Source organism: Pocillopora verrucosa, chromosome 13 (assembly GCF_036669915.1).
Source record: "Pocillopora verrucosa isolate sample1 chromosome 13, ASM3666991v2, whole genome shotgun sequence".
Lineage (NCBI taxonomy): Eukaryota > Metazoa > Cnidaria > Anthozoa > Scleractinia > Pocilloporidae > Pocillopora > Pocillopora verrucosa.
Window position 1 is genome coordinate 9,144,234 of NC_089324.1, and position 23,451 is coordinate 9,167,684.

Consider the following 23,451-nt stretch of genomic DNA (forward strand, 5'->3'; position numbering starts at 1 on the left):
GTACACCAGAACAAGGAAACAAGTTTGGGAAATATCATTGGTCATTTTTGGAAGTTTTTTTGACAAGTGCCAATAAGTATCCCTGGGTAATTAAACTGTACTCTGTGGGAAAATCTACCTACATACCAAAATAACCAAACTGTTTCTACTAAAGGGAAATGGGCACATGAGGTACAGAGGAATACTGGCATGAATGGAAATTCTTCAGCCACACTCTCCTGATGCTGCTATACCACATTTTAAATTATTGCAATCTTGGGAATAGTTATACCATAAATACTGTATTGCATACATAGCTGTGTATATCAGTGAAAACCCTGTCGTCCTCACCTTTATGCCCTCCCCCTTTCCTTGCAGTCTGCAGGTATTCTGTCTCAGCTTTACACTCACTTGCAGAATCGCTAAATGTTCGACGACGATTCTGACCAGATCCAGAGTCTGATGAAAGAAGAAACCATGTTAAGCTATGTACCCTGACTGAAATGTACATAATAGAATGGCTATGTTTATAACTGTTTGAAACTAGAAAGCAATCTAACTTCCGACCAGATTTTTCAACTCACTAAACTGAAAATCCCTCATCATAATATTTCACAAAAGCAGCAAAAGCTGGGTCTACAATGTTACTTAAAAGTACTTTCTGTACTATTCCTTGACACTTTTTGGTCATGTATTTCAACTGAAAAGTCCACTCATAATATTGCACAAAAGCAGCAAAAGCTGGGTTTACAATGTCACTTAAAAGTACTTTCTGTATTATTCCTTGATGCTTTTTGATCATGTATTTCAACTGAAAATCCCACCCTTGACACTTTTTGTTCATGTATTTCAACTGAAAATCCCACCCTTGACACTTTTTGTTCATGTATTTCAACTGAAAATCCCACCCTTGACACTTTTTGTTCATGTATTTCAAACAAGCTTAAGGATAACAAGTGGAACATGACACAGACATGAAAAATAGCAAACAGAATTCTTCTACATGCATTCCACCTTTCTTACTTTTACACAATTAAGTCAATGATTTATAAGAGGATTATTATGAGCACTGATATAATTTATAGAGTAAACAGGAGCTCTAAAGATTTCAAAGATTAAACCTGAACAAGAGTTGTTCCTAACATGTACATGTAGATGCACTTGACAAGTTTTTTAGGGGGATAAAAGTATCCTGTGTGGTATACATCAAATTCTTTGAGTAAGAAGCATACTGTATCTACTCTCTTTATGGAATCTGAATCATACTTTACCTTGTGGTCCATCTCTGATTACCATGTCATCTTGATTGTACCAGTCCCATTGTTTTTTTTCATACTGTTTTGGTTCAGGTGAAGGAGTATGAGCTTGAATGCTCAATAAATCTGCAGACAACATGACAATTATATAAACAAGCATAAGTCATAAGTCTTTAAACCATTGAACTACTGTGGTCAACAAATGTTCACTGTGCCATACAACAAGTTCCAATATATTTGCATATGAGTTACATGTAACTTATTTAATAAATGTGAATTGCCCTTAGTTTTGTTGTATTCAGTACATGGGGTTACATCACCTAGTCCAACCCTTCAATATACATCCAACGTTTATTTGTTTATTCATTTATTAGCAATTATATTAATGCAGGCTGGCCCAGTTCAGCTTCAAGCAGGTTTGAATGGGGGCCTGCTTAGGACATATTAAGTAAAACATGATGTATCTAGAAATACAAAATACAAAAGAAGCCTACAACACAAATTACAATTGACACATAGGATATACAATATATATGTTACATTACAAAGTACATTACACCAATTACATAAATGAAGTTTGAGAAATCTTTTGAAAATTAGGCAGTGAAGTTACGTTTTGCAGTTTACTAGTTAGAGTAATCCACACCTTTGCCCCTTTGTAGCAAAAAGAACCTTAATATTTGGATGTTTGGCTGAGGGCAATCACAAAAGATCTCTATATCAGGTATTGTAGGCATGATATTGGCTAGAAAAACTAAATCCATACAAAAGATAGGCAGGCATGAGACTGTACATTTAAACACTTGTAGGCAAGTGTGATATTTCCTGTGATTTTCTAAGGAGGGCCAGCTAAAAGTACATGTGCTGCCTGTATTTTCTACTTTACACCCTTCCATGGTACAAGCTGCTCACAGTTGCAATTTGTCCAGGTGTGTTTTGCAATTTGTCCATGAGCATTATACAGGTCTCCCGAGAAATGATATAGCAGATATCAAGGAGGCAATATGGTCAACTGCATGGTAGACCCTACTAAGACCCTAAAGGTAAACCCTTAAAGTCTTGTCAAACGCTATTTAAGATGCTAAAAGTGACAAATCTCAAGAGCCCTTGATGTGTTCCTACAAACCCTTTAATGTTCAACTCTGCAAAAGTGAAAAAAATCTATACACAAGACTGGGCAGTAGATACTATTAAATAACAAAAAGATTTATGCTCAGTTACACACAATGTCAAAGATAAGCTTGGATTTACATGTAAGCAGAATGCAAAAATACAAATAAGTGATCAGAAATAAATGTTCCAATATGTGTCATCAGCTAGGTACCTTTATGTCCTCCACCTTTCTTGGCCAGGTCAAGATAATCTGTGTGCTTTCCCCCAGCAGCTAGTTGTGCATCATCACCGTTATGGAGTAAACCATTCAAGGCCAAAGACAAGTCTGTTATGGAAAAGAAACCACCACAATTATCAAATTAGCAAGTTTGCAAATTTTGTTTGCTAGAGTACAATCAAAGAGCTACCAAACACTTCCAAGAATTCTAAATCATACATGAGTCTTATAACAGTCCATTCCTATATATCATCAAGAGGATAATTTACAATACTCAAACAGATTCATGTAAACCTACAAATTTGGGGGAGGGGGGAAGTACAACACAACTATATATGATCTTATTAAAGGTATAATAAAATCTTACAGATCTTTGTCAAAGGGTGGTTAACACATTTCTCCAGGGCAAGATGCAAAATCCAGTACATAGATTGACAGAATTAAAAAATTTCCCTTTTAAATAGTCGCTTCATCAAGTTACAATGGTAATGACAATGCTCCAGTGATGTATAGAAAGAAATAACCCATATCATTGGTTTGTCATCAACTGGTTTATTTCAATAGTCGCAGTCATCATGAAGGCCATGGGTAATTGCAGTTCTTTTACAATCAACTAATAATATGCATAAGGCTGACCAGCTTCAATTCATGAGGGGAAATACAATTTGTGTCAAAATTTACAAATGATACTGCACCTTTCCTCTGTTGGGTCTCTTTCACATCCACTCCATCCTGTGTATACCACTGTCCATCCTTCTTGGTGTATTTGACTGGTTCAGGAGTGGGTGTGTGGGGAACTACTGTTAATAAATCTAATATTTAAGAGGAACAGTCAAAACTACAAACAACTAATAAGCATGGATGCTGAAGTAGTTTTACAAAAATGTTTATTAGTACTTACAGGAGAATGTGTTTATATGTAGCACCAAAGAGCTGACTACGAAAAATGACTAACACAACTAGGATTCCAAGGAATATTGATGGATTTGGCAGAAACAAATCATGTAATTATACCTCAATTTCTTTGAAGCTTGCCAACGCCTAGCAAGCCTTCATGTAACTTTGCCCCAAAATGAAAACTCCATCATTGAGTTTTCATTTTAGGGCAAAGTTACATGATTTTTTGTGATTTTGAAGACTACACCGCATGGACATAATGACACTAGCAGTACTAGAAAATTATTCAACAAGTTAATCAATTAAAAACAAAAGATTACTTTGAGAATTCCTGACCAAACCCCAAACTTCATCAACATTGTTACTTGTGTTAAGATCTTCTAAGGGTTACCTTTACGCCCTCCACCTTTCTTTGCAAGTTGAAGATATTCTGTATCCGTCTCTATGTCTACTGAGCTTTTAGAAGATGAAGATAGTTGATCCCTGGACAATGTAATCATTTCTAAGAGAAGGTATTAAAAAGTGAACAATAAAATTTTACGACTGTGAAATTTTTACAATTCCACCCCCCACCCCACATTATGATATTAATAATACAAGTTGCGATAAGATGTAATGTCAAAGAACTCTCACCTTTCTTTTGTTGAGTGTCCTTGACATCCACTCCATCATGGGTGTACCACTGTCCATCCTTCTTGTCATATCTGACTGGTTCAGGAGTGGGTGTGTGGGGTTCTACTTTTAACAGATCTGTAGAATGAAAATTATTTGTTGGTTTACTATCACTCAGGTTTTAAATTGTCACAAACCCTGGTCTTAAACTGAAAACTCCAGTTTGGGACAATAACTCTGACTTATATGACCACCAGAGCCCAAGTATGCTTTGGCCACTGTTTCATAACCAAACTCTAAAAAAAAAAAAAACCTTACTCGACAACCTCATGTGGCAAATGTAATTGGCTGAGAATTATTATAATTTTACATAATTGGAAATTCAAACCCTAAATGAATTTAGATAACAAAGGCTACAGCTGGAGCAAACTAATTTAATAATAGTGATAGCGAAAAAAATGTGAGTAACATTATTTATTTCATCAAAACTATTTTTGGTGGGAGCTCATTGCCTAAAAGAATCTTCAGTGAGGCCCACAACAAAAAAGTGTCCCATGAGGCACACCCAATGCACTCTTCTGTGATCTGTTATTGTATACGCCCACAGTAGATGGAATTTACTTGTTTTATATGGAAAAAAAAATGGTGTTGGTAGTGAAATCTTCTATGCATCTGTAAGAACCAATCAAAATGTATAATTCAGCTTATCACATAAAGTGTTTTAGACTCTAAATTTTGCTTGTCTTGAAGTCATTTACTTTGAAGTTGGGGCAGTTTCAATCAATTTCTTGAAGCATATTCCATAAAAAAGTCTTACATTGTACCCTAACTTAACTCTCTCAAAAACATACTTTATACTCTCAGCACTCTTAAATTGAGGAATAAAACTTCCCAAAATGACCCTGCTGGTTTATTTTGAAATGTTTTACAAAGTTCATGTAGTCTTTGTAAAGTAGCTCTGTCAAATTTATAACATGAAGGGAGGAAGTTACAAGTAGCCGGTTTATGTTGGTTTCTGTAGTTCATGATCATCTCCTTCATGGTAAACAACTGCATGGACTGACATTTTATTTAAAAAAAATTAAACACAAACCTGCATGTCCACCACCTTTCTTTGCCATCCGAAGGTAATCAGTATCATTTTCTCTAGTACCATTAATTGCCATATACCCATTCAAACCAGACGGTGAGGCTGAAAAATCTATAAATGGCCAACCAGTATTTTAAACATATATTTAAGATGTATGATGTTAAAAACTTGAAAAACTGTTTGAGAGGTCTAGCTGAGTTGATCACTTTGTTCATTCTAATAAACTGCTTTAAATGGGTTTCATCATTGTACAATAATTTGCAAAAGTAGTGAAAGCCAAATCTGGAAAAGATTACAAATTTGGGGATTTCAATGAAATATGATGAACCTTAGTTCACAGCCAAATTTTTGTAGAACTCCATTGTTTTGGCTGATGTGTGTTTTTAAGTGCTATTTTCCACACAAGTTTAAGCAGAAGCATGCCAATTTTTCTGACAATTAACCCTGTCTCTGCACTCTTCCTTGTACTGTCAAATAAGAAGACAAGTCATCATGGTAAAAATAATTGTACCTGATTGCAATGTGATAGATTCATTATGGTGTATCACCATGACTGAGGTGAACTATGTGAATTTGAAAAAGCAACATAGTGAAAAGTCTTTCAGCTACAGGCTTTGAAAGTGTTTCCTTTGAGTGAACACATTGCTTTACATGTTTACATGTTGATTTCACAGCTTTTTGGGTAAAATTTCTTCTCAAATTCCAGACAACAAAAAATCAAATTTGTGCATTTCACTTGTTACACATACTTTTGCACAATATTGTACTTTTGGTTGTTTCTCTTTACACATCAACATCACATCCAGATCATGATGCCTAAAATAAGCAACTTACAGTGTATATTTACAGAAATCATTAATGATTGGCCTTACACTCACATCTCTCTCAATTTTTACTTTGACTTTTCAGTCATTATACAACGATATCCATCTTTGTACAATATTAACATTTTGGGGAGTTATAAAATATATATATGCTTACAAGACTTATGAGACCTCACATGTACTTACAGACAGGAAAGACCACCATTTTTATATTATTTTGAAAAAAAAACATCTTTCTCTGGTCATTGACCACAAACCTTCATAACCAAGACTATCAACATATAAGTCTTGTCCTTCCACATCTGACAGGCCCCTTTGTGTGTTTGGGATGGAATCTTCTTCCTCCCTCAGTGAAGAAAAGTCTAATGCAAGAGGAGTTGGCAGACGGGAATCCCAAGACTCATCCAAGGAGGAATAATCTTAAAATAAAATTGAGGATTACACATTTATTAGCAAAAACAAAGAGGCCACTGACCACAGGGATTGGGAAGACTGTGCACCATGCAGTAATGAAAATAGAAATTTTCTGGAAAATGTTTAGAAGATTTGTAGACTACCACAATGAGTTCTGGAAAGCAGACAAATATAGATTAACAGTACAGCTGTCAGAGGAAAACCACAGAAAACATACTGCTTGCTTTAACCTCTGTAACCAGTTTTTTCAAGATAAATTTATGTGAATAAGCTAATTTTTACCTAAATTATATTCATAATGAGTTGAGAACTTGAGAAAGACAAGGTTTTAGTAACTTCCTGGTAACCAATCCCATGAATGACCATGCTCAACCTAATCTAATTGTTCAGAACAATGCATAAATTCCAGTAATATGCCTCAAGAGGCATAAAAAACAATTTTTTAACAAATATATATTTATGCACAGCATTGTTTTCATTCCTGATATAAAGCCATTGTTATAAAACCCTTGGTGTAGAGAACTATCACTTTTCACATTTTCTTTATAAGATGGCAGGCAATTGTGCTGTCAGCAAGATCAATGTTTTCCTCGCAGGACAAACAATAAACTTTGCCACAACCACACAGTTAATTTTTCTAGATATGGCTTTGCTGATTTCTCACAACCAAATTTGTGTTTCTATTCAGCATTACAAGTAACATGAAACTAAATAACATTATCCATTCTTTTACAAAATAAATTGTGTTTGAAAATTACTCCTCTGTATTAATATGCAAGTATTTCTTGACACACATTGAGAAAAAATTAAGAAAAAAACTAAACACACAAAGGCCATCAAATAAGATTAAGTTATTTACGAAACATTCTACCTGTTTAGGTCAGGTTGGCAATTAAGCCACGACATGAATTCCAATCTCACACAGCAGCATGATTTTAAGAGTTGCCAGTAATGAATCTAAAGATAACAAGTTCATTTCTCCTGTGGTAACAGATGGGTTTTTTACCCTGTGGTTCATGGGAAATCTAATGTATTAGCAAATTGCGACAAAAATAATTTTGATAACGAGTTGAAATATTTCGAAACAAACCCTTAAATTACAGTCTGATCGAATTTGAAAGCACTATCTGAATTGATATCGACATTTCAAGTGAGTTGTGGCGAGATTGTGATTTATTTGGGTTTGTTATTCAACATTAGGCGTCAAGTTTGGTCTTTGTGCAGTGATAGTCAAGTAAACAATTTAGCAAGACAAAAGCTAGGCTTTGCATAATTTACGACCACTTTATGTAGTGTGAGACGAAACAAACCGAACGCATTTCTCGAAGGTAATAAGCGATATGGTGACCCTCCGGGGAGGTAAATGTTTCCTGTCGTCCCATAAGAGTTGAGCTAACACGACAAAATAGTTCTCACTTGATGCCAGACAGTAGATGATCGTTTACAAATAACCTTGAAAACTGAACAAATAGACCGAGAGCATTCGAAACCGTTGCCAACTCGTGCTATGGAATACCCCGTACCGATGCTAGGTAAAGGTTGAGACCCTTTGGACCACGAATTGTTAATTACCATCAATCATCACGCATTTGCAACTAAAGAAAAACCTCTTTGGAGGAGAAAACAACCACAAAGTTTGGAAAACAGATAGAATATATTTTTTCAATGGCGTATTACTTAAACCTTCTCCCGTCTCCTCCACGATTGATAACTAGAGAAAACAAATAGCAATGACGCGCAAAATGAAATTTGTGTCACACAGAATAATTTTTCGCTTTCTTGAGCACATCACAGGAATCACAGCTCAGCTTAAAATATTGCCAGGATTTTACGGTTTTTAACGATCGCTTTGTTTATCAGCCCCTCCTACCACAAATTATTATCCGCTTTCGCGTTATAAGATTATCATATGTAGATGAATTCTGACGAGCAGCGGAAAATAGGTCTGACACAAGCATTCCACGTAGTTAAAACTCGCTCGTTACACAACGATGGCTTACTTTTCGATTAAACTTGACACTCCACAAAAATGAAATCTTTACTCCATTTAAAAAATAGAAAAAGTCAACGAATGGCCTCTTAGACAGCATTTGGACAACTAATGAACCCTAAACAGATTCGTGAAATTTAGAATGAATAATTGACGGCCAAGAAACCGCATCTCGCTCCAGCTTTGGAACCGATGGTGTTCATAGTTAAGCACCGTGCTCGTTTTGTGGCGAATCTCGAAACCAATATGAAATAAAACATCTGAAGTAACAAACTAAAAATATGACGTTCAAGTAAGCAGTAAAGATCGTGCAAAATAAAAACAGTTAAATATCGTGCGTCCAAAGTTAACGACGTCTCACAAGCAGGGAGACATATGCCCAGCTGAAAGGCTTGTGTTCGCCGTCCGCTTTCCACCAGACAAATTACTGATGGCTAAAAAAATTACACCAGAAGAAACGTAGACTACTCACCATCTATAGACTGGTTTTGCGGGGAGAGAACCTCCATATCCCGTAAAAAAGAGAACTCGCTCTGAACGACGAACGCAGCTTCCTGCGGCGAAACGGAAATTATTCACCTTTACTATGTTTTCTTCAAGCAACACGCGTTTAGGCCACTGACAACCGCGTGGGACCTGACACCCTTATCAACAACTAACAGCTGTCAGGGGAGGACTAAATTGAGCTAGTTGTTTCTTGCCACTTCTGAAATTTTAAAACAGGTCTGCTGATTTCTTGTGATAAAAACTTATCAAATATTTTCTTAGTTTAGACTCAATACATTTTCTTAAACTTCAAACATTTCCCTTGTTAGTTTTTCTCACAATAAATTTTAACTTATAACCCTTCCCCCGACAAATTTATAATGTCGCTGTGTTTGCCAAGCGATTGCGTTGGCGCGGAATTTGACGGAACTTGTCCTATATTATATGATTAATGTTGGAATACGTATCCGTGACTGTCTGCAGCTCCGTCATTATCAAAATTAACACATCGGACAATAAAGTCAGCCCTGAGGAAAAACACGTTCTAATGGCTGACCAATATTTCCTCGCGTAATTGCAAAAGTTTGTTTAAAAAATAAAAAGCCTAGAAACAATTGGAAATTCTTAATTATCCAAGAAACTATCGCAACAATAAGACTCCCGCGACGCTAATAAGCTATTTGTCATTGAAGACATTGAAATATGGGTTTGCCACTATAATGGAGTTTTTAAAACTGGAAAGGAAGATGTGTCACTTTCTGGAACGAAAATCTTGCTTAGCTTAAAAATTAATTAAATAGGACGATGATAATCATCTGTGGCGACAAAATTTCCAAAGGATTCTTTGCACAAGTTTTATTCCGTCACCTATGTTTATTTGTATATTTATCCATGCATTAAAAGTTCATGTTTCCACGACACAAAAACTGCTCGTCCAATTTGAGTGGGAGCGTGTTTACATAATTTTGACGAGGATATTGAAATTAAAAAAAGTGACAGACTTCCCTGTTGGGCAGCCGAAATGAAATGTATGATTTTGAACATTTTCGTTAATTCGTCTTCGTCACTAACTGGACATTGAAAAGCGTTCTTTATAAGAACTGGGAAACTAAAAGTTATCCGCAAATTGATTTATAACCATGACCGATTTGTTGCAATACATGTGGAGAAATGTAAACAAACCAGAAACTAAAAATAGCATCTAAAAAATAATGTGGGAATCATATCCTCAAGACTATTCCATTTTACACTCAAATATTATAATGAGAGATTTAAGTACCAGTCCTTCCCCTGGTGAATCGCTTATTCGATGACGATTTCTAATTTAGTTATGTTCACTTATTTAAAGCTTACAGCTGAAACTCTCTTGATAGAAAAAATGAGCCAAGTCTAATTTAACTTTCAATCCAGATTTTGAAATTTAATATTTTAAGTACTCAAATTTGTTACCAAGTATTCACAAAGGAGTCGAATTTTCCAGAGGTAAACGAGAACTGACACGGCAGTGTTAAGTGCGGTAACCTGCTAAGTCAATCAACCGTTTGTTCTCATGAGAACGACTCTTGATCAGGGTTGACGGAACCAGCCAAGCGAACAGTTGAACTTTAAACACAAGAATTTTATGAAGATTACGAGATTAGTTTAGAAATATGTTCTGCTCGATTTGGTCCACCTGGTTGCCCCGATAGACATGTTGTGGGGAACTGAAAATTGGGCTTGACCTCAATCAGTCGGAACCGAGATGATCTTGACCGTTTTTAAAAGAAAGATTTGAATCAAACAGAAACATAACCCAACAAATTTGTTAGATTAGAGATAATCGACATGTTTTATTTTTACAAAGTGATCGTCTCAGGAAACATATTTCAACAAGGTCTGTCTTTTACTGAGTGAGTAAAAGGAAATATGTGATTGAACGTCACTTCCTGGGCGTTACCCCACGTTAGTCGTTCTACGTGATGAGCTGTTTCATTTTAAACTCTGAGATGATCTTTAAAGAGGTTTTACCCGTACTGATCATACTTTTATCGCCTTCGAGTAACTTGAAACTAAGTCCAAATCACATACATTTAAGATTAAGAGTCAAACGAATCTCTTGAAAGATTAAGAACAGCATAAAAAAATCATGCCACTATCGCCCCACGGCCAAGATGACAAACGACAATATTAAGCTTGATTAGAGGGCAAAGACAGCTGCATCCATGTCCTTGTCGATATGTTTTAAAGAATGTTTTGAGTTTAGTTTTCCTTAAGACCTACCTGAGAGAGAGGACCTTAGGCAGTAATTGATCTGTTGGCAATAACCACTAAGTGTGTTTAAATAGGACTCGTACGATAAGAACATGGAGACAATAGCAACAGTGACATCATCTATAACAACAAACGCTTTACAGCAAGGTGTCTGAGTCAGACATGTGGATTGTCCATCGCCGTATGGTAATTTCGTTTTAATAAAATTCAAATTGCTTCCTTTCTCTGAAGTTACCAACATTCAAATTCAACAGAGAAGCAAAATGATCTCACTGACCTGTCCTCTGAGCGCTGTAGCTGAAGTAACTACCTCGCAGAGAATAATAAAGTTTGCTTTCGCCTCCCTTTACATAAATTACTCAGGGACTATAATATTAAGAACTAAGCTCTCTCGGAATCCTTTCGTAATTGATTAACAACTCGTAAACCCTCTAAATAACATCGACGCGGCAAAAAAAAGTTAAATGAATGAAGAGAATAAATAATACCTTGGATAAAATATCATGATGGTAGACGTATAGACTTTTAGCGCACAAAGATTCCTACAATACACGAGAGGGAAACAAAAGAACAAAAGCAGCAAATTCTGTTCACAAACGGCGACCGCTTCGTCTGGTGCTCCAGAAACAAACGCCTTCGACCACTCCGCCATGCAAATAAAGCGGCTCAGTTTAGCAATACTGTAGTTTCGTAATCCTTTAGTCTCCGACGTAGATTACTGAACTCGATTCGAGAAAAATTTTAAAATCCATCCGTGAACCGTGTGACTCTATCAAATCAGCTTACAAGGAAGTCAATTGAAGGAAATTTTTGCTGGAATATCCTACATTTAGTACAGAAGTATCATGCCCAAAGAAAGGATCCCGCAACAATGCAATGCGTAAGGAGAATGGAAACATGTACTGAGATTATTTCGTGGCAATAAAAGCATTTTGTTTGATTATCACTATTCAGTAGTTAAAGTTACAATATCTTTCGTATCCTTTGAAAGGAAATAAGTAATGAATCTATTTCAATTTTGTCAGGAAATTATTAGACCGCTATTTTTTTTATTATTTATTTTTTAAAGTTGATCATCCTAAGAATGGGAACGAAGCCAGTGACAGGCACTCAGTGAGCGAGAGCTGAGCAAATGATAAACGTTCCGGGGAAAGCGACTTCATACTGCGAGTATTGGCTAAGTTGGATGAGGTGATAACTAAGAGCCATTGTTGTTGTCAAAATCTACCGAAGGAGTCAGCTGCCCTTCGAAGATCTTAAAGATCTATTGAAATGAAAATGAGTCAGCATGTGAGAAAAGATGGAACATAGCTACCAAGAACACAGATTGGCATTTCAATTAAAACATTATAATAAACAAAAATTGAACGCTTCTGGAAAGTAATTGAAAACGACTTAAGCCGAGGACAGATTTCAAGCAAGGTGCGCTTATCTACTGGCTTTTATTGAACTAGAAAGTACATAAGCATTCGACCACTTTAGCTTAGATGTAATAGATACTTCACCGCCAAAAGAAGGTTAGATTAGCATACAGTATTGCTTAATGTTGTTCTAAGATTTATAATATTAAATACAATGGACTCCCAAAAGGTGACTAACGTTAAGACTTGGCTGATGATGGTTTCGGAAAAATCAGACCTGACTGGTATGAGTTGTGTCGAACTGAGTAATAAGTATAAAGCACAAGAGCTAAAAACGGTATCGATCATTCAGTAGAGATAACTCAAGTTAAAATACAAAACTTATCACCCACCGATTTCTTTGTTTGCTTGTTAAACACAGACCTCTTTGTGATTTCGTCATCAAACCCTTGTACAATGAGGTCCTTGAGGAAAAGTAACCAAAACTGTTAACTGTGAATATATGAAAATCATAAATAAGGCCTGATGCTGCTCAAGTAGAATTAATTACTGCGAAGATTGCTTTCATATTAACCTCTTTATCCGCAAATTACATATATGATTTTCATGCATTCATAGTTATTGTCATTATCGTTATCATCTTGATAATTATTGTCATCATCATTATTACAATTTTCATGACTTTTCAAGTTCAGGTAAGTCTCGTTGTTCATGTCCTGGCTTGTTTCAAGTGGATGAAATTTAGGTGACTTTTTTTTTCTATTCATTTCTGTGATCAATTCAATTAAAAAGCAGTTTTCACAGAGAGATATTTGCTGTTTTCTGTAGTGTCTACAAGGACAGAATCTACTGGAGGACTTATGAGCAACTCAGCTGGATAGAAGAGGCTCCTGCTGAAATACACATCTTTACGTGATTACTTCAGTAGCCGGCGCTAGGTTGCTTTCCTCATAAACTACTTGACTTGTGCACACTTGGAAATGTTACTGAAAGGGAAGAAATAGAGTTTGATACACAGACTCTTTGATCCTACACTTAAACTGATCGTAGCCTCTTAACCACGGTCACTTTCTTGACTTACATATATATATATTAGTGTGCAAACTGATTAAATGAAAGACTGGATGACCCTTTGTCATGTCATTTAATCCATGAGATGATGTTCACCGGCCGATAAAAAAAAAAACTGACAGTGCTAGTTTAGTGAGCTAGCGCGCTTTCAACTGGTCCGCAAAAGAAAATTAATTACGGTAACGCATCCCTTTTGTTACTTGGATATTTCTTATAATCGTCTGTGCGTATACAACAAGGGTCCGCGTTTGAGGAATAAAACCCGGAGTGTGGTATCAATATACATGAAGACGTTAATCCGACTCTTGCGACCTTTGATGCCACGAATGCTGAAGTGTACTGAGGCAAGAAGAACACCTTTCACATTATCTGGAACTCAAGACAAGGAAACTACTCCAATTCACACGTTAGATCTTGCCAAAATGAAAATAAAAACAAAGCAAAACAAAACAACATCATGAGTCGAACGAGTTCTTTAATTTGTGATTTTACAGATGAATTGCAATCGGTACAATCAAAAGCCTTATTTAATTTTTTTTGTCACTGAATCCCAACTAGAATTGTTAACTCTACACCGTTAGAACTGAAGGAGCGTTCTTCGTTCTCTTGCAAAATAACAATATTTATTGGAAAAAACGAATTTTGAAAAACTTAAGAAATATTAGGAAGTTATTTTCAATGTTCCTTGAGAAGGCGATAAGGTCAAGTATCATAAAGAAAAATCTCAAAGCAAACAAAAAACAATACTTATCAAATAGGCAGAAAGATGTGTATGGAGGTAAGATAAAACTCACTTGACAATTAAACAGATGGTGAGTGACAAGCATCCACCCCAATACTTAATGAAAAACATACATCATGATCAGGTACTCAAGCGTGCTTCCTAATACTATTATGCATGCTTACGGCGCCAGGAGACAAGTACCTCGAGTTTGAAATTTTCCCACCACAGTTCCCGTCCAGCTTAGCTACGAGTTTTGAGATTTTTTATTAAACATTTTGGCTTTGCTGTTTAGTTATAATTAGTTATAGTTTTCAGTTAGTGCGCGGTGTTTTGGTAAACCCGAAAAATGTGCACCTCAACTTTGAACTGTGATCACCAAGTTAATCTAAAATTTTGATTTCTGAGTAGATTTTGGCTAAAACTATCATTAGTTGGAAATACGTTGTTGAACTGTTCTTATTTCATAAGAGCTTGTTTTATTTTAGATTTATTGCACGCTTTCTTTCTCAAAAGTTTTAAATTGAGAGAACAAAATCCAAAGAACTGTGTCTAGAATGAAATAAAGCAATTGGTTTATACGTCAGCAGTGCATTCATAGAGATATGGTCAGATATGAAGCATTGAGAAGTTTTGAGAGCACTCAAGAAGCAAGAGTTGCTCGAGGCGTAGCCAAAAGCAACTCTTACGCTTCTTTTGTGCTCTCCATTAACTCCCGCCCATGAACGTACACTGATGTATGAACCAATTTTCAATTCAACCACACTAATTATTACCTGTTTCAATTCACTAAAAGCTATTTTGTTTTATTTCTGATGGAAGACGGGGAAAATAACCGCGTTTACTTGTATTGCAATGGCCAGTTACCTTCTCTAAAACATGCATGGGTACATAATTCCCTTGCACGTGAAACGGAAATGCGTAAGTCGTCGTTGTTGAGTGGCCATTGGTAAGAATTGTCGCAGAAGTCCTTTGAAATAAAAACAATAACATCTTGTTATGAGCGTGGGACAAAGAATAAATTCTGAGTCACCATGAGGAATCGAACCTTAGGCTTCGAATTCCGCGCTCCGATGCTCTACCACTGAACCAAAGAGACTCTATGGTCAGCGAGGCCCATTACGAAGTTCATATACGACAAGCGTCCATCCATACTGCAAGGACCAGCGATGTCGATAGCGTCATGTTTGTAAATAGAATAAGAAAGATTTCCTATTTCTTAATTCTTTTTTTTTTGTTCCGCGCTCGTAACGAGACGAAAAAAATCTTTCTCTATTTCTTTACCAAGCTCAAACCTTATCTTCTTTTTTATTCTATTTGATAACATATTGTTTGTAGTGATACGATAAGTTAAAAAACGCTTGAGAAACGCTGTGGACAACAAAGTGTGCTCCGCTAAAGCCAACTACAGGCGGAACCTTACCCAGGAAAACGTTGATGACTCAAAATCTTTTTGGAGAGCTATGAAAATAATACTTTTGAATGACAAAAAACCAAAACAATACACATCTTAAATCAAAGTCGATAGCAATCCCAAGACAGATAAGAATGCCATTGCCGAAGGTTTTAATCACTTCTTCGTCTTAATTGTCAAGACAATCAGTGAAAAATTATCTCAAGGATCGTCTATATCTTGCCAGTGACAGCAATCACCGTTGCTAAGTTCTGAAGCTCCTTTTAGAAACAAAACCTTCGAGCGAAGTCCAGTAAGACCTGAAGTTGTTTACAATGTTAAAAAAGCTAAAAACGAACAAAGCTACTGGACTAGACAACATTCCTGCACGCTTGCTTAAGGACGGAGCCCCAGTTATTTCGGAGTGCTTGACTCTCATAATTAAACTTTCTTTTTCATATGGAGTGATGCCGGCCGGCTGGAAGACTTGCGCCGTTATTCAAGTCTGGTAACAGGGAAGAAATAGCTAGAAATGGATAACTCTCGCCCAATTTCTATTCTACCAGTAATTTCCAAATTCGCTGAGAAAGTCGTCTATCTTCAATTGTTTGGTTATTTAAACGCTAACAATCTTTTGTCGCCCTATCAATCTCGCTTCAGCAAGAATTTCTTCGCTGAAACAGCTGTCACCTTTTTTGTGGATGAAATCCGTAGATACATGGATAATGGTCTTCTCACTTGACCCGAAGAAGGCATTCGATACCATAGACCACTATATCCTTCTAAACAAGCTACAGAGATGTGGCGTTTGTGACAAGACTCTTCTTTGCTTTTCCAGTTCTTTGCAAGGCCGATCCCAACGTGTAGCGGTCGACAAAGTTTTTTCCACGCCCCTCGATATAACTTCTGGCGTTCCTCAAGGATCAATTTTGGGGCACCCAGCTCTTTTCATTTTGCATAAATGATACGCCCTCTTGTAATTGTTTTCCACAAGTTCTACTGTATGCTGACGATTCAGTGCATTTTTTGCCGCTAAAACTGCTATTGAACTAGAAGCAAGCCTTAACACTGGTATCAAACGTATTTCTTCGTGGGTGCAAGAAAATAAGCTTTTTATGAATATGAGCTAAACCGAATATGTAATTCATGGCTCACACCAAAGGATAAAGCGGCAGGGGAATGTAATCTTATCCTGTAATAGATCTCCTTACTTTTACGGAATCTGATTCTTTCAAATATCTTGGAGTCATAATTGATAAGCACTTGAGTTTGAACAACCATATTAAGCATGTAGTCATCAAGGTCTCGAGGAAATTGGGTATTTTTATGCTTCTGAGAATCTCTATTCCCATAGCTGCAGCTGAACGCCTCTGTAAGACGATTATTTTACATATTTTGGACTACTGTGATGTAGCTTGGCACGGATGTGGAAAAATAAATTCTGTTCCCCTCGAGAGACTACAGCATAGAGATGCAAAGTTAATTTTTCCAAATTATAGTCTCGATACTAAAGAACTGAATGCTACTTTGGGTCTCGTACCCTTGATTGATAGGCGTAAACTTCACACTGTCTTGTTAATCAGGAATTGCCTAGTTGGTTCAGTAAGACTTTATCCATTATTTTTCATTATAATGCCTCTGGACACACCGTTTTGACAAGATGCTGTAATGGCATTCGCATTCTGAAAGTCAACGTAGATGCTACCAAGAGATCTTTTTATTTCATTGGTACGATGGAATTTAACGGTCTTCCGCGCCATATTTAATCAAAGGATTGTAGACTTATACTTCTTTTATATGTTTTCGGCCGTGTGAAAATTGGTAGTTAATTTTTATCTTCTAGACCTTGGTATTTTTACGTACGTACTCTAATAACAGGACCTCCTTTGATACTATTGCTTATTACACTGACAGGGTTATCTTGTATAAATATTATTATTACTGCTATTATTATTAATATTATTATTATTACTATTATTATTATTATTATTAAGTGTCTTAGGAGGCAAAAGCGATATAAATGTTGAACTCAGTCTTTTCGCGGCCAAGGTAATGCTTTTGGTTTAGTACCTGAAGTCATGCAGTTTCAGGATACAAAAATGTCAATCGAGAGTACTTTATACTCGACCGTGAAAGGAGACTGCGCCCCAATAAGAGTACCATTTTCGGAAGAGAGAAATACAGATCTCAGACAACCCTTGGACAATTAACATGTCCGAAATTTTAGATTTAAACATTCTTTTTCTTGTTTTTGACTGGTAATCTTACAAGTGTTCTGCGTCCCACGGGATAACCACCATATTCATCTGGACCTTAGGCTTTCCACGTTCAAGGCTACGTATAAGTTAAGTGTCTGAACCAGTCAAAACACAGAAATGGTTAAGGTTGTGCCCCTGACTGATGAAAAAGCCAGAGAGTTATGAAATAGGGAAGGATAAGGAAAAAGTCAACCTCGCAGCCTTACTTACATTATGAGAGCAATAGAAGCCCACCTATTGGTAGTGGGGACCTAACCAGTCTATAGGCCTGTAGTCCCGGGCCTACAATTTTTCCGCTCCTTTAATTTTTATAATATGACTCTAAAAAAATATTGGAAAAAAATGAACTTTCGTAGGGAACAGACCGACAACAAGTCGAAAAGCCGGCCACGCCCTTGGTTGGTGTCCGAGACAGTGTTGACAATGAGTTATTTTACGCTTTCAGATAAATATACGTGGGATATGTATGTGACCATGAGACCTCGACCGCCTACATTAAGTACGCAAATCCCACAATTTCCACATGAAATTCCTGCACCATATCCGTGAGGTATCATGAAAGCACCCAATCAAAGGGGAATTCCTTTATTGTCGCTACCCTTCTTGTTTTTGCGATGTACGTAAAATGAACGATGAACGGTCATGAAGGCAGTATCCCCTGCTAGATGGGCACTACGACGAATTGACAGAATGGGAAGCGTCCACTCAGAAGACCAAAATTTTTTACTACAAGGACATGTATGAAATGGAAATGACCTTGGCCTCCGCGTGGACTGCAGGGGAATGACGGAAATATACCAATGTTGCCTCTGGAGAGACCTGGCGTCAGGATTAGGTTTGATATGTAAGACACAATAAAGTTGGGAACAAGAAATGACTTTGGCAACAGAGGTGAAAAAGCGAAGAGTATTGACAGTTCTGAAATTCTAGCACAGAATCTAGGGCATATTTTTGCCAAACCTAAGGATCCTGTCACGAAAGAACAACGAACCGATGCTATTTATTCTATTCCGTACAATGACTGTAATCACGAGTACTAATATTGGTACACGTTTGAAAGAGCATCAAAAAGTTGTCTTCTTTAGACAAAAAGAAAATTCAGGTTTGTCGGAGCACACATTCCTAACTAACCATACAATTGGCTGAGATAATTCTAATCTAATTATAATTAATAATAATAATAATTCTTAGCTCACCCCTGATGAAGGCACCAGACAGGAGTGTCGATACGTTGGGTCTATGGATTGTAACTTCTCGGTCACATTCATTAAATCTTTAAACCAAAGTAGCATCAAACCATGTCTGATTGTCCACCTGGTTGCCTTGTAAACTTTAATACATCTGGTTTTCAGTGTAAGAATTTCATTTCTCCAGCATTCCTTGGCAGGAAAACTTTAATAGAACGAAGATTTTTACCTATTAAAAGTCAAGAAAAGCATTATCAACTCTCCATGGGAACGTATTTTAAGACGTACGCACGGGCACGGTAAAATGACACGCTAAATAATAGGGAATGGGTGAAAGGACACGGTGGCTCCTGAGCGGTGTGACCGATGGCACGACTTATCGAATTTTCTTTTGTTTCTAATGCACCTTAAAAACAGGGGCGCGTGTCAAGAGGAACAATACTATCATTGGAGTGTAAAATGTCACACAGCCTACTGAAGTGGGCAAAAAAGCGCACCAGGAAGTGATATAAGGCCCTTGAAGACGGAAAAAACGTGCTCACAATTTTCAGTTGAGTTTGATAGTAAGTATGCCATTCAAATTATTGTTTCATTCTACCACCTTTCAGGCAATAAAATGGCGACAATTACGTTGTGAAAAAAAATTTCCCTCATCAAGCGCGTATTCGTGCCTCTTGTAAATCACTTTGAAAGTAGTTTGTGAATAATTCAACTACTTCAGTCAACATCAATACCAAAGAGAAATAAATTGGAGTGAAATTCCGAATGCTGAAAAGACCACTTAATCAACACAAATGTTGTCGTTATGTTGACCTATGTTTGCACGGACGAGCACGAAGAAAAATTTTATCACAGTTTTATGTCTTAAGCACAGGTGTTCAAACGCGCGTGGAATGGTTCTGAAACACTACCAATCTAGTACCAGTCCAGTAGTTAGTAGGTGGTGCAGCCGATCGCTTTGAAAATTTACAGCAAAAGAAATCTGACTTAGTTCTCGATAGCAAACTATAATTCCCTAAGTTTAGTTTGATACCGAGTTTTACAGGTTCGGCAAGATGATTTTTGTTCTTTCCAATATGGTTACGCAGCTTTCTCACAATGTCTTGTCACGCAAGTAAAACTCGAGTCGTTATTCATACCTGCAGTCGAGAGTGCAAGTGGGCTGTTCTGAGTGCCACGTCCCACACAAGTCTCTTTGTACTCGTATCATGTAGCACGCGTGCCTTTTAGCACGTGCCGTAAGACACACTGAGAGTGTCATACACTGCTTAAAACAAGGCCAAACAAAAGTTACCGCCGAAGGCGATGTTTTCAGAGAAAGATACAGGCATACTCGGAAAAAGGGAAAACTCCGAATGCTCCAGATAGGAGTCAAACCTACGATCTTCCGATTGGCACTTCATCTTTCACTTAAATCGCCAGGCTTACATATGCGCATATTGGCAAATTTTTGAAAAGCCTCGCGCGCCGTTTCGTGACTCGCGTGGCCGTGCGTTTACTTAAGTGCACGTTTTCACGTGGAGGGTGAGGGTCACAAATGAACACGAAATACAGGGCTCTCTCATAACAATCACTTACCTGCCGTTTTAGGAATCTTTATAGTGCTTTTTCCTATTCTGTTTTATTCCAAATATTTATTGAATACACCACAGGTTTTCCAATGAATATTTTAGCGTAAGGGTTACTGTGAGCTTAACTACAAAATTTGAAATGTTGTAAAGCTAAGATGTATTTTATATTTGGTGTGATTTTCTCATATTTCTATGAAGCTTGGAAATAAATTATATTGATACTTAGAAAGATATTGAGATAACCATTCGATGTACTCTGTTTCATGACAATGATCCTAAATTGGCATGTACTGTATACGCACTTGTGCAGCACACATCAAGAGGCACTAATAGCTTGCCATTTCAAAAAAGCACTGGAGCTCGCGAATCTAAAATTTTGTTTGAGCGGCTTGCAGCTCAGTTATATTCAGTTACACTCAGATACTACAAATTGTACTAAGAGATATAACTTATGCAACGGCATGAAATCACTCGAAATTTGCTTTGATGCCACTACTTGTGACCTTTTACGAGAAAACTTTCGCAATTTTGTTGCTAGTTCTCGTTTAGTGACTGAAAACAATGTTATGGTTCATAATACACTTTGAAAATACGAATTGAAGTTTACCTTGGACTTCCTCAGCAGTTGTCTGATACCCGTCAAATTTAGATTGCCATGGTTGACAATGAAAGGTAAGGTAGCTTTTTCTCCTCTTGTCAACTGAAGCAAAATATCTGAGCTAGCTTATCATCAGAAGACCTTTCGTTCTCAAACAATTCCCCTCAGATATATGAGGGAGTCATCAAGTGAGCCATTATTAGAATGATTTTAATTCAGTGTCATTGTGAGCACATTCCAAAGGATATTGATAATACTTCAGTAAGGAAAAGAGTACAGTTTGTCCCTTCCTTATGATATTTCCCAAAGTAATTCCCTGAAAATTGATCATTGCCTTATCCTGCTTGATCCAAATTGTCCACACATACCACACAAGAGAGGCGAAAAACCGGTCCTAACGAAATTTTTTATCCGAAAAGTAAAGGCAAAGATATACAAAGCCCGAACCAATTGAAAATCTGAGTTATCGATCGTGATCCTCACTGGCACACTCGCAAGGTCAAAGAGGCAATTCACATAAGACTTTACCCTGACGATATCAACGTGGACAATGGAGTATAACTTCCTAAAGCGTGTATGCCCGCGGCAGTCGGGCAGCCATACGACAGCGGACCACCGAGGGAACAACTCACTAACATCGAGGATCGAAATGCGCCAATCACAACTGTGGAAAGAACCAAAAACTGGTTGATGTGGATGCCCACGGAAACCGGAGGGCCGTGCGATAACGGACCGCCGAGGGAACAACTCACCAACATCGAGGACTGAAACGCGCCAATCACAGCTCTGAAAGAACGAACCAATTACAGCGAAGCGTCCAGCTTTATAACAACAGTAAAAACCGGTCGACCTCATCGCCTGATGAAGACTAGCGGAATGCAGTCAAACGTGGTGAGTCACATCATGAGTGACCAAACCGTGAGACAAACATTAATTCTTTATTATTTTTGTCCCTTACCACGATAAACAAGCACAACCTTTTTTTACGAAATTTCAAATCTGTTTCTGTTCAAATTTTCTCTTCGGGATCCCATACTGAAAGAGAAGCAACGGGACGCACAAAAGGAATGTACAAGGACAAAAATCTGACGCTTTATCGGAGCAAAATAACGAGCTTGTTGATAGAGAAAAAACGCTACAGAAAGATTAACAACGTGTGGTTACTTGGACGGCAAGATTTCCATAAAAACGTCCCTAACAGCAACTGGAATGTTATTCTCGAGGCCCTTGACGAAAAAAGAGTGGCAATCAATGGAAGCCGAAGGTTTACAGAAAATTCTTCATTGTTGATATTCAATATTACTTTGCTATGACACTTGATACTAAAACAAATTAATTGATAGCTGCAACTTTGCTCTTAGAAGATATTAATGCATGCAACGTTTGAAAACGCCGTTTATAAATGGTCACTACCTTAAAGTCATCTATACTCAATTACAACAACGTTTTCACAGAAAAATATAAAAAACAGCCAACCAAGTAACCTTTTGATAATGTTAATAGTTTCAAAACAGGTGCTCAAAGACTGGTTAAAGGTTGCTCCAAACCTTCACGGGATTCGTCTGCAGTGCATCTCACTGAGTTGTTTTTTGAATCGAAATTAAAAATACAAGTGTTTTTCCAATGGAGGCGTCTTTGAAGGAAGTCAGTCCTCTTCTTTAGCGTAAACATGATTGAAAGAACTTGGAAACAAATGTATTTGTGCAAATTGTAGCCGATTGTTGTTTAACGGCATACCTCGAATCCTTTCATCCGGGATCCCTATGATATAAAGGGGTAAGTTTCTAAAGAAACTGTGGTGCTGCGTCGGTGGGAGAGTATAGCAGGTAATTTAGTGTTAATAACTGGGTTGAAAACGTAAATTAGCCACCGTAAAGGGTAAAAAAACTGACGTTTCGAGCGTTAGCCCTTCGTCAGAGCGATTAGAGGAATTTTGGGTTGTGTGTGGATTTATATGCAGAAAGTGGAGCTACGCCATTGGTGGGAATATGGTGACGAGGAAACAGGAATAAATTAGTTGAATGAAAAGCGCTCGTTGATTCCGTGGGGATTAAGGGTGCCGATTTGGAATATAAATGTTTGTTCTAGTGTCTTACGGCTTTCTGAACTGCCTAGATGTAAGGAAAGGCCGCAAACTGTCATATGCTGTTAAGAATGGTCAAA

General features: G+C 37.2%; 1 protein-coding gene across 5 annotated transcripts in view; it reads right to left on the reverse strand.

Moving 5' to 3' along the window:
• LOC131773887 (uncharacterized) overlaps positions 1–9,023 on the reverse strand; it is a 31,202-nt gene extending 22,179 nt beyond the window's left edge. For 4 of the 5 annotated variants that reach the window (XM_066160279.1, XM_066160276.1, XM_066160277.1 and 1 more), the window contains exons 1-9: positions 8,865–9,023; positions 6,246–6,407; positions 5,168–5,275; positions 4,096–4,212; positions 3,854–3,964; positions 3,261–3,377; positions 2,560–2,673; positions 1,251–1,361; positions 331–438 (exon numbers count right to left, since the gene is read on the reverse strand). In XM_066160279.1, coding sequence (XP_066016376.1) covers positions 331–438; positions 1,251–1,361; positions 2,560–2,673; positions 3,261–3,377; positions 3,854–3,964; positions 4,096–4,212; positions 5,168–5,275; positions 6,246–6,407; positions 8,865–8,901 — 985 coding nt within the window. In that variant the 5' untranslated portion in view covers positions 8,902–9,023. The remainder of the gene's footprint in view (positions 1–330; positions 439–1,250; positions 1,362–2,559; positions 2,674–3,260; positions 3,378–3,853; positions 3,965–4,095; positions 4,213–5,167; positions 5,276–6,245; positions 6,408–8,864) is intronic. The other variant, XM_059089853.2, reaches the window with a different exon arrangement.
• Positions 9,024–23,451: the final 14,428 nt, after the last annotated feature.